The sequence below is a fragment of the Anopheles funestus genome, chromosome 2RL (assembly GCF_943734845.2).
Source record: "Anopheles funestus chromosome 2RL, idAnoFuneDA-416_04, whole genome shotgun sequence".
Taxonomy (NCBI): Eukaryota; Metazoa; Arthropoda; class Insecta; order Diptera; family Culicidae; genus Anopheles; species Anopheles funestus.
Genome location: NC_064598.1, coordinates 90,352,471 through 90,364,750, shown reverse-complemented (window position 1 = coordinate 90,364,750; position 12,280 = coordinate 90,352,471). Strand labels below are relative to the sequence as shown.

The 12,280-nt window shown below is 44.8% G+C and overlaps 2 protein-coding genes across 4 annotated transcripts in view; one reads left to right on the top strand and one right to left on the bottom strand.

Annotated features, from left to right (window-relative positions):
* Positions 1 to 12,280, bottom strand: part of LOC125765666 (uncharacterized) — a 291,187-nt gene that overhangs the window by 85,188 nt on the left and 193,719 nt on the right. The gene's annotated exons all lie outside the window — the stretch shown is intronic.
* The window catches only part of LOC125765653 (inactive serine protease scarface), a 32,690-nt gene that overhangs the window by 10,139 nt on the left and 10,271 nt on the right, over positions 1 to 12,280 (top strand). For all 3 annotated transcript variants that reach the window (XM_049431012.1, XM_049431013.1, XM_049431010.1), the window contains exon 4: positions 2,847 to 2,999. In XM_049431012.1, coding sequence (XP_049286969.1) covers positions 2,847 to 2,999 — 153 coding nt within the window. The remainder of the gene's footprint in view (positions 1 to 2,846; positions 3,000 to 12,280) is intronic.

The following is a 12,280-nucleotide window of genomic DNA, read 5'->3' as shown; positions in this document are numbered from 1 at the left end:
AATTCCATGTGACAGATGAATGGTGTTGTCTGCGAATGTAACAAACTTTTTCCTTCTTTTGCACAGGTCGTTGTCACGTATTGCTTGTCGGCATGTTCGCATTTGGTGACAGTGAATGGTAATTTGTTACCAATTTGGTGGACATGACTTTAAGCAACTTTTCGTTTCCGAACCGTATTCTCTTACTTGTAGTATATGTATCTACAAGTTCCTGGTTGGCATCACAAATCAGGGGGATTTTTTTATTTCTCAATCTGTTTTTCTAATATCAATTTAAAGAAGCGCACCACGCTGTGAATATCGCAAAATTCCTCGAAAGTAGCTTCGCGATCTCACATATCTTGTACGGCTAATCAAGTGATCGTGTCAACGCCGCGCTACATTGCGATCACAATTTGCATCCTTATTGCATAATGGTGCAACGGTACGCGCGTACAATTTGTCATTCAAATGAAGTAACCTTGCCATTTGCTGCAGGCGAGACCGCCGGTCATCATGGGTGCAATCCCGCCAAGGGTGAATTATTGCTATCGAAACAGAAGCCACCGAACCGGTACTCGAGAACGTATCTCGGGCTAGTTGCGAATGTGTGCAACGGTAATTAAAATGGAATCATCGAGCGATAAATTTGCTGCTGCGATGAACATTCCACTGTTCCTGCGCAAGGGGGGAGGCACGCGAATATGTCACCCATGTTTGCTGTACCTTTCCGCCATGGTCCCGCGTTGGTTGGATCGTACCGGTGTGCATTGAAATCGTTTGAAGATGGTTTATGCGTGCGTTCCATCGAAGGGGACAAACGTGTGTGAACGTCCCGCTGGGAATTAATCTAACATCGGTGCAACATCAACGGAGCTGCCGGCTATCCCACCCGTCCATCTGCCGCGAGAGAGCGCGCGCGCGCGCGAGAGGTCACATATGTGATATAGGAGGAAGCTTTAATGGCGCCACTAGAACAGACGTTGGCAGTACACGCGAAAGGTTAAACATGGGTGCCATTTAAATCGCTTTTAAATCATCTATCGCTCAGCGGGCTGATTAAAGCGTATCGTTCAAACGGCGACTTACGCCGCGCGGACATTCACCTGTCGCTAGAGAGTGAAACTTCTTCACCAACGTTAAGGAGGTTTGCGTCGTGTTTGAATAATTCTACCTACCCGCTTAGCCACACACGTAAGGCACCAGCACCATCAGTAGGGATGCTTTCGAAGAAGCGAATGCTGTTTGAGCTTGGGTTACGCAGGAGCGTCTGTCGTGTCGACCAAAAGGGTGTTTTATCAGATTGTGTATTCGTTAAAAACGACCGATTGTATCGTGGACATGCATTTTTGCATACTGTTTGCAACACGTAAACAAATCTCCTGCCACCACCGTCACACCTTCACCACACAGCGTGTGAAGTTGCTGTGGGAGAAATGTACGAATGCTTCGAGCGCACTGCGAGGAGTTGGGTAAGGTGAGCAAATGTTTGCATGCGGGTGTAGAATTTTTGGGCTTCAAACGGGCGCCCTTAGCCAGGTGTTGGCCATGGATATTAATGATGTTATAGCATGCCAGCAGTTGCCGGGCAGTGCATCAAATGTTTCGTTTCTGTGCAGTGGTTTTTGTACAAGCCCACACAAACCCAGCAAAACACACAACACGCAAATGCATGCGAGCACGGTGAGGAAGTAGATTAACATTTTAACGAGATAATGAGTAGATTATCTTCCAGCGTTTCTTTCTGTGTGCGATTTATCCACCGCTGGATTAGTGTTTGACATTGGATGGGTTGTGTTGCAGGAAATGTTTATCATCCGGGCGAATTTACAGATAGTTTCTGAGATATACGGCACCTGATGTGGGCGGATCTTGAAAATTTACTGCTGAGTTATTTTATAAAAAAAATGGTTGATAATACCTTCTAAAATATTCGAATCAAACTCTTCAAAATCTTCCAAAAAGTTGACTTTTTGTTAATAAAGTAGATTGAGTACTTTTAAGTAAAAAACCGTAATTGCACCGGGAAACGATATGTATAGAACTCCGTTGATTTTCGTGGTCCCAGATAACATTATACCTTGAGGACTTTTTGTATAAAGCTCAAGGGTGAATCCAAGGTTTTCTAATACTAGAATGATATAGTGTCTAGGATCTAGAGCTATTGGAGGCTTTTTCTTGTATCAAATCTTAGATGTTTTGTAATGTCATCCAACCTTAAAGATGATGTCACATAGAAAAAGCAATCACTTCCTGATCGCAACAATGATGGATTAATCAACCTTCATCAAGATCGATGTCAACAAATTATGACGACTGCTGACTGCTAGAACGATCTGTACCGCTTGATTCGTCATCGTCTTGAGACCGCTCCTAACCATCTGCACATCTTCCGTGCGGTTTCGCGTACACCCCAACAAGGTGCGTCTGCGGTACAGAACATTTGAATCTCAACCACGCGTCATGTATGTATGCAAAAGCGTGCGTGCGCACGCACCTGCCTGTTTGCCCTAACGGCTATGTAAAGAATTCTCACATGCATAAATATTCATCGGATGCCGTTTTTGCTTCTTCGCGCGCTTCATTGTACTGGGTGTTTGACGTTGGGCGACACGGCATTAATCAAACACCATTATTTACATCACCCGGCGAGAATGCGCGAGTAGCAGAGGCAAACACACACACATCGTACACCGGGCCGTGTTTGCCCATCACCTAGAATGTATGGAAATGCTTCATTATGGGCTATATTGAAGGAATCTTTTTTCCGAAGAAGTTGTAATAAGTCATCTCTTGGTGGTTTTGTTTTTCACTCAAAAGCACTTACCCTTTTCGTATTTTTCTTTTTTCCTTACCATCTTCCGCAGAACTGCAACCCCACCCTCGAACAGTGCTGTAAGATTCGGCCAACGCCGGCCACACGCTGTCCCGACGATAGCTACGTCTGCGTATCGCCCAGCTTATGCAACAATGGTCTGCTGAACTTCGATGCACAGAATGCCATCTCCACGAGACAACCGGTAAGTCGAAATGGACTGAACTGTTCTCCTCCGCCACAAATATGCGCTGGAAGCTGGGGTTCCACTTTCCGCGAGCAACTTCACCACAGTCCCGGTGACTCCACGAGCCTGCGTGCTTCGTGTTACCCAATCGCCTGCCGGCATGTCTTCCTGTCTTACTTAATGGTGGCACCATTTCGACCGGAGAAGGGATATTGCTCTCTGGAATAGCGAACGTCCCCAGACGGCCTTGCCAAAACGGTTTGTGACTTTTCACCCCGTACGACTCGAGCGTTGAAAGCTTCCGCCGGAGGAAGAAATGGTATGAAAGGCAAGAAGCTATATGGTCCCATAACGTAAGAAAACTTCAACAATCGCCTTCCTTTCGGTACTGTTTTTCAGTGGATTTCGGGGACTTGCCTTATATCGCCTGACAAAGGAATCTTGTTACACCTCTTCCTGGGTATGGAACGGCAAGCACACAGAGTGTGTCCTCTCCTGTAGGTCACATCCAATCGATTTAACCAAAAAGTGTTTTGTTTCATCGCGCTCTATTAGCAGGGCTGCCTTGTTGGGGATATAACCCAAGGAAGTCGCCGGTGTGAAATGGTTTATGTATGTTTGCTTTCAATTCTTTTTTTTTTGCTGTGCCTCGCTCACTCGACGACTGGCGATCAAGTAGCTATCACACGACATCCCTGTGAATGTGTTCGAGCGAAAGTGTGGAATAGCGCGCGGACATCAAAACCTGGAGGTAACGGAGACGTTGGCGACTCCTACGATATAATTGCGATCGAACCCATTGGCGGTTGCGTCATCTCGCATCGTTCTCTCTCTCTCTCTGTCTCACACACTGGGGACCTTTCTTTAGTGTTTCTTTTTTCCCATTCCTCCTGCTATTCATCCCCTCTCAAAACCGTCCCACCTGATCCCGTTGCATCCTTTTTTTTTGTTGGTTCCCTCCAACGGTGACCTACGGTAGTGTTTTGGACAGGATCAGCCCAACATTAAACAGCTCCCCAAAAAAAAAACCCGAACCAAACGAGCACCAGTGCACTGTCAGCCGGCAGCGATATCGACATGTTGATAGTGAACTAATAAACGAGCCCGGAAAGATGCCAACCAAAAAAAAAAGGGAAGCGAAACCAACGCAACCCCAAAACTACGGTGCAAGGATTCGGTGTTTATGTGCCGCTGGCGTAACGTTCATTTACCTCGCAAAACGGATGGGGTGATGAGCGGGCGAGGTCCTCCGAAGGAAGGTTACGTAAAATGCCTGCCAATGTTGTGTTGTGGGGCGTCGGTTTTTTTTGCTCTGCGGACGACTTCGGCCTCAAGTCACTCACCCACTCACCGACAGCACAAGGGTTCACAGCTAGCTTTTCCGCGCGAAACCCGGGATGCGAACCGGTAGCCCTCGTTCATCGTCATCACGTACGAAATGTGGAGCGTGGTTAGGAGCACCGTGAAGCATCTTCTGCGGGTTCACCGTTCCAAGATGACGTCAAAGGTATTCCTGAGCGATGGCGTAATCGTGTTGTGTACGCGTGCGCTTTCGCATGGTTTTGTTTTCTTCTTCTCTTTCGGGGAAGTAGCACGCGAATACCATCACGAGGGTACTGTGAATAAACATAGGTGGTGGTGAGGGTGCGAAACGGCACAAAACTTAGCGCAAAATCTGTTGCTGACGCTGAGCGGGCTGACGATGATGAGATGATGCCCATGTTCGATGGTGATGTTGTCTTAACCTTGACTTTCGGTGTGGTGCGTTAGTGTGTAGAAGAGTGTGTTCGTCGCATTCCTCTCGCTCAAGTCTGGGGGTTGGGTGTAGTTCGGTGGAAGCATCATCATTCGCAGTAGTAGGCGAACTAAAGCGATAAGTACACTGTGTGTGCAGGTGTACTTCCTGCTCCCACTACCAGTTGGGAAAGGTGGGAAGTACTCTCTAGTGAGGTACTTCTAAGCTCGCTCTAGGGTTAATTGCCGGCAGCACTGAGGAAGGTTTGCAGAAAATGCCAAGGTACGCATCGGTTTGTAATTCAACTGTTGCAGATGGAAGCTCCCGGCAGTGTACTAAAGCTGGACGATTGAATATTTTTTTCATGTGTCTAGACATTTCAATCACAAAATATTCACCAGCCTTAAATAGCAAGGTTATTGTTGTTTTTGGCTAAATTTCTTGGCTGAGACTACTATCAAAATATTTTTAGACGACAATTTACACCACCATCATTAGTGTGTACAAGAGCACGCATTTTAATGCTAATATTTCTATCGATTCACCGCAATACTCGATAATGTCCGATCGATTCGGGCTGACGATCGATCGGGGCGGCATGTTTACGTCCGTCGGTGTTTCAGTGTCAAAGGTGACAAATGTGGTGGCGAAACTTGGCGTGTTGTTTTGTAGCGTATTTGTTACGTTGCCGTTCGGTCGCAATCAATTTTTCGATGGTGATTTATTTTGGAAGACAGTTAAATCTGAAGGTTATAGATCGACATTTGTCCTTTTGCTTTCGTGCCCACGGTGTAAGGATAGCTTGTTTTTTGGGGTGATTATGATTCGCTTAATAGATGATTATTAGCGCGCGTGTTAGGTGCCGACTGTCAAGGGCAGTTTTTTTTCTTCCATGAGGGTCTGTTAGCAAACGAGCTTGTATGCTAAAGACGCTGGAAGTAGACTTCGTTTTATGGCACGTCTTTTTTTCGCGTATGAAATATGAACTATATTATCGAATATTATCCATGCCTTGCAAAGCTTATGCAACGAACGCTGTAAAGCTACCCAGTCAATATCGGTCCTGCGGTTGGCCGAAGCGTAAGCATTCAATATATTCATCGAAAATGAAAAATTTCAACCACAACCCGCTACCATCCCAATAAAGAAAACGACGATAAAAAAAGGCGCACAAAAATAAGCAAAAACAAGAAAAAAAACAGGACCGAAAAAAACAGGCAGCTCACTATTCGGAGAAATTAAATTGTCAATTCATATCCTTGCATCGAATCGGGTGATCTTGTTTGGCGTGGTTGTTGTTCCTCCATTCCTGTACGTGGTGTTTTATTTTATCGATCACTGCTACGCGATGGTCGTGCCGGGTTGTACACCCAGGCAGCGTGCTTATTCCACTTCATTAAGTTGTAATTGATGAAAATTAAGCAAAACAACCCCAGTGAGAACGTAATGCAAAATCATCGATCGATCGACTACGAGTGAATGGAATTCGACTGTGTTGCGGTTTGGTGAATTTCGCTCACGAACAAATGGTGCAATGAGTGCAATGTGGATTTTTTTTTGGGAGTTGTTTTCGTTACTTTGCGTTACAGATGATGTGAGCTTAATGACAACTATTAAGCGTTATTTGGTTGCCCCGCGGACAGATGGATGGTGATGAAGTTGATTGAACGATTTCGTTGCGAACCGTGAAATTAATTTTATTTACTTCCTGCACTGAATGAAGAGATAGAGAGAGAGAGAGGTTATGTAGTTTTGTTGGAAGACAATTATTAAATAATTATTGAGATGAAGAATGAGCTACATTCAATAATCAAGCACCATTATGCAGAGGCTCAAGTTCAAGATCGGCTCTGAATTAACTTTCCGTTTCAACACTTTCCCTACTTTCGAGGAGCAGCAGAAATAAGCAGTTTCCAAGGTTTTTTTTTTGTTTCTTTTTCGTACAAATGTTGCGCCATTCGTTTCTCCTGTTACGCCACGCTGACCCCTTTTTTGGAGAAAAGGTTAGATTTGTTCAGCTTCTTTTTTATTGTTGTTAGTGCAGCAATTTTGCACACGAAGGACACTGGTGTGTGGATGCGTTACCGGCATCGGAAAGCAATTGTACATCCAATCATCACTCAGTAGTCCCGCCGGGTGATGATGATTTCATCGTGTGATTGCCACGCTATGCCACACTTGATACCGATTGTGCGACGGAAAGGCTTTCCCGCGTCTTTTGCCGTGGTGCCATGACCAGGATGACCCGCAAACGGGGTGTGGATAGTGATTTGCACATCGATTTGAATTGGAAACCCTCCCCACAACCGACCCCGAAGGTCAGGTGTAGGGGATGCAAGAGACAGAAAGGTAGAAAGAAACCCGGGAGAGATTTGTTGCTTTTCATTTCGAAACCAACACCGGCAGTGACTTTCGATCTCGATCTTAGAAACTGACCCCATCAGAGGGGTGGCACCAGGGGTGGCTAAAGAGGTGAAACAGCAAAAAGTCCCACTGACCAAGAAACGGTTGACACGTTTCTTGTTTGGATTGGCATTTCATTATTGCACATGTGAATGTTACTTTTCTTTTGCTGCTACACTCATGGTACCGTTCGCGTACGCTCCTAGCCGCTTTCATTGCACCATGCCCCCAATGGGTGCATGTTAATGTGCTCGGGGAGCTCAGGTCGCCCGTCAAGGGTGAAGACGTTCGCGGGTCCGATGATCGGATGAAGTTCGAAACGAATCGAATCGGTGAGATGCAGTTTTGCAGTTTCGAACGATCACCGCGGCATCATATTGCACAATATATCGCAGAAGACGATGAAAGAAAACATGCGCGTAAACGGACCGTACTCAGGGCCGAACCAAGCCAATGTACTTGTGACAGCGTGTGCAGAAGATGTCGTTGCCCGTTAATCCGTGCCGTGGTGTTTTGGTCGATTGCTGCAACCGGGCGCTAGTTACGGTCTGCTTGCTTTTCTTCTTTTATTAGGATTACTGTGAGATAGAGAGAGCTTGGACGCGCCAGTGGACTTACAGTTTTGCATGCACGCAGAGGTCAGGACGTGTCGTAGGATGTAATGATTTGCGAATCTTCCCGTGCGGATCGACAGCCGATCCGAACTGTCCGTACGGATTCGCGTTCGAGCGCGGGTGGACATTTGCGATGTGGCCGGGCTGCGAAATTAGGTTTACGGCAGTGGTTACAAATGGTTGCGCAACTCATTTGTCTAAATGTCAGAGTTAATTTCTTGGACAAATTCGATCGCATGTGTAGGTCGCAAAAAGCAAACCGAAGCTATCACATTTAGAAAGATTTGCTGTAGACAAGCACGTTTCATGCAGGTTCGCATTCATTTAGCTACAGAATCTTATCTTTTATTTCCTCCCATGCATGTCAGAATACACCGGATCTAAAGATTGTTTTACTAAACCGATGAACCGATCAAAGATACCGGCTAACGCGGCGATTCCATTGCATTTTTCATCAATTGCTCCGAATCACGCTAATGATGGTGACGGCAGCGACACCTTCCAAGCGCAGCAAACAATTCACAACCTCATTCGAATGTGCATCGCGCGTATAAATCTTGGCGCACGAGTAGAATAATTTGAACCCGGATCCCCGCTCGTATGTCTACCGGTAATGGGTGGGGTTGTGCCATGATGCACCGAGTGGGTGGTGGTGAAACGATAATTGAATTGCGAAAATCGTTTGTGAAGTTACGGAGGCAGGAAGCATGATTGCAATCTCGCATCTCGGAATACCTATCGAACCGACAGAATGGTGCTAAAACGGTTGAACCGAAACGGTGTATTCTACACAGAAACGTTAAAAAGCACTATTTTGGGAATTGGAAACGAAAACGGAACTGTATACCCTCAGTGCGTTTTTCTTCTTCTCCCTTTTAATAAGAGCTAGTTGTCAATACGGTTATGATGTTCTTCCTGTCATAAACTGCCGATCCGGACCACCGTTCTGGATTGAGTGGCAGTGAAGTCAGCAATTAGTCATTTGGCAGCAAGCTCCAGACAGTTTATGATCATCCAAAAGCAAAGAATAGAAGACGCTACCCACTTGGTAGCTACTTGACCGAATAATCGTTGGCTTGTGCTTATAACGCTCACACATCCGGGTTCGTCGCCTGCCGCCGGAACGGAAATCTTTCGTAAGAACGTAAAACGTGTTCTTTATTTTTGTTGTTTATGTTTTTAATCGAGCATTTTGACGACAAAACGTATTATATAAATTATTACGCTTCCGAGCAGAATCGCTGTTAAAATGGTGTGTTATACGACATACGAACGCGATAAAGGTTTCGAGGGTGGAGACTGCGTTTAGCAGCTTTATGCTTTATCCAACGGATTAGAGCATCGCGGGCTTTGTCAAATGTTACGGTCACTGCTAAACCTTACCCATTTGCGAAAGCCCAAACGCGTGATCAAATTATGCAAATGATGACCAGGGACTAATTATAACTGAGTTGGTTTGTGTTTCGTTTCGCGATCGATTGGTGGATTGGTTGAAATAAGCTGCACCTTATTTTTTTTCTCTCGTTTGTTTGTGTTTAGGCTCACACAATCCTGCGCTTTTCTGTGTGTCATTTGCGGTTTTTTTTAAACCGAATTCCTTAAATGATTACGATTTTATTGTTCCAGTCTCCTGTACGGGTAGGCCTTTCTGTATGTGTTTTTTTGTGCAAGAGAATAGGAACGCTTTTCAAACAATAAAAACTGACTCGCTTGAAAATGTTCGCTATATATATCGGTTGTGAACTTATTGTCCCAGATCGGTTGGTCCGTTTTCACAGGGCTTGATCTTGTGTTGCATAATGATACCGACGATCGAGGGTGTCATTAATCAAGTTTCCCATGATATACAATCGGCACACTGCTGCTACTGAAGGGTAACGATGCGTTGCATTGCAAATTCATCTGCGGTTGTAGATGGATTGTCTGTTGGTAGATTGATTAAGATTTTTCTTCTAGTACAGAAAAAAAAACTAAAAATGATTTCTTTTACAATAGAATATTATTTTCACAAAATCTATCCAAACCATAAGATACAAAATGCTTCTTTGTAGGCTTTGCTTAAAATGTAACTATTTATTTATCCTGCAGCTAAACCATCACCATCGGATAACAAATAGTAGCCATTAACCTTACACTCTTAATTAATACTTTTACGATATTTCTTCCATCGGAGGCACTGCCGGCTGCCACAATATTACCACGTCTGGCACCTTTGACCGGCCACCTGTACCTGCATCAATTGATACTTTGTTGCGCTAGGATGCTACGTTACGCCTCCGGAGCCTTCTGTACCGATCGCTATCAGGCATCCGTTCGATACGCGTGCAATAGATTCTTGTTTTTGAACATCTAAACGATCCAATCTCAAATTCCTCAGAAGCGCATTCTCCATCAGATGATACAGAGAAAAAAATGTCTGTAATCGATGGGAGCTCAGCTTAAAACCCTAGCGGTGACTATTGTGTATTGGAATAGTTTACCCATTCCAAACACACACATACATACCATACCATTCATTGATTGGCGGTCTCACGGAATGGAACGGCCGGTGCTGATGGAGTGCAGATTCTAATCAGTTAATTAAGTACACACCGCGCACAAGACAATGCGCATGTCGAGTTAATGACGTACGGCGTCCGACCTGCTAGTCAAGTGCCGTCTGCCTAACTAGCTTTTCCTTTTATCGGACTAATACCGCGGTGGGAAAATACCGCGGTAATTCGCCAACGTCGTTGAGTTTCGTGCGGATGTGTAACGTCATAAACTAATTGCTTACAACGATTCGTCTAGAAAATATTGAGTATTTATGCGCTTCTCCTTACGGCAGAAGCTCTGTGAATGGGATTGAATAATACATATGATGTGATGAAGGACTTCCTCTCGATTCGATTCGTAAATAACAAAACCATCCCTAATCCGATGCGGAACGAATTGCCACGAACCATAGCCACCAAGATCGTCGATCAGTTTTACGAGCAAATAATGAACCAAGGGCTTCATTTTCGGATTTCGTTGAATCGCTAATCAAGCGTATCGAATGAATATTCAAATGAGTTTGTTGCTTGTTTTCTAAGCAAATCAGTTTACAATTCTCATACAAAATTTGTTGCTTGTAATCGCCTGTATTTTGGAGATGGTTTCGCACGTTACGGCATATCTAAATAAAAAAATAGTAGCCCTTGATAGCGTCCTGTAGAATTAGCTACCAGAGATGTTTGCTAAGCTCGTCGTTTGTCGAACGTTTTGATAGCTAAGCACTTAATGAGGAATTTAATGTTATGCCAATCGATTCCGAGCCGTTTGGCGATAGCGAGTACAACCATTGAACAAAGCTAATCCTTTGTGTTACGATTCGTTTGCCTGCTGTATGATAACATCGTGCACTATTTGTCCTTATCGCACAAGGTAAAGAGGTAATGGGAAAATACCGATAAAATGAAGTTTGCAAAGCATTCCAAACCAAAACCCAGATGATAGTGTGTAATGTTTGTCGAAATAATTCACACTTATACTCGGTTGTGCTTCCGTAAATGGCCTGAAGTGTACCGACGGGTTGCTCATCAAAGTAATCATTAGAGAAGCATCCGCAGACGCAAGGTACACACGGCAGCATTCCCCGTCAGCAGACAAGCAAACAGACGACTTCAACGATCGTATAAGTGACGAACGTGATCGCTATTGATCGTTTCGAAACAAGCGTGCAGAAAACGAGTGCAGAAAATGTACTCCGTTTAGATAGACCAAAAAAAAGCACCATTATGAAGAGCATTTTAAAAACAAACGAAAGTAAAACTAACAAACACACATAAAAAAAAGTTGGCGATAAAGTGTACGGTTTTCGTGTCACACCAAAGTGTCTCAATGTTAGGCAAAGCAGGACAATTATTTTGGCACACTTTTTCAATCCTCGCCCAATTGACTGGCTATCTCGTAGCCTCTCGTGAAACCGGTTTTGTTTTTGGCATCCCATGATTAGAGCAAAAGCGGTGACATTCCGAGAGATTGGAAGAGAGAAAAAAAATCGGTGCCGGTGACAAATCTTCAACGCTGACAGCACACAAAACCCATTACCACTCATATTAAGGGTAAACTAATATCGTACATCGTGCCGAACTCGGTTGAATGTCACACCGGGCGTAAGGAAAATGTGAACCAGTGTGGTGAGCCGTTTTGTAGATGATCTCTAAACCTCGCTAGGTTTTAGAGAGGCACGCGAAACCCCATGAAGTGGATGGCTCAAACCACCCCGCCGCCGTACCATTGCCGGGTGGCAACTTCTTCCTTCTGCAAGTCTCGGGCAGCACTGATCGACAGCTTGCTGCGAGGAGGCGCCATTTCTTGCACCCCGGAGCAGTGTCTCATTAGGTATGCCGCCTACACGTGAAGCACACGCTTGCCACGGTCGTGTCTAAACAAGGTTAAACTAGCAAAAGAGAGAGAGGAAAGAATATGGCGAAGGAAAAGTATGAAAAAAATGAAGTCTCCAGTTCCATGCCAGAAAGTACGCTAATCCCACGTAAATTGGGTGCTTCCGTCAATGATTTTAT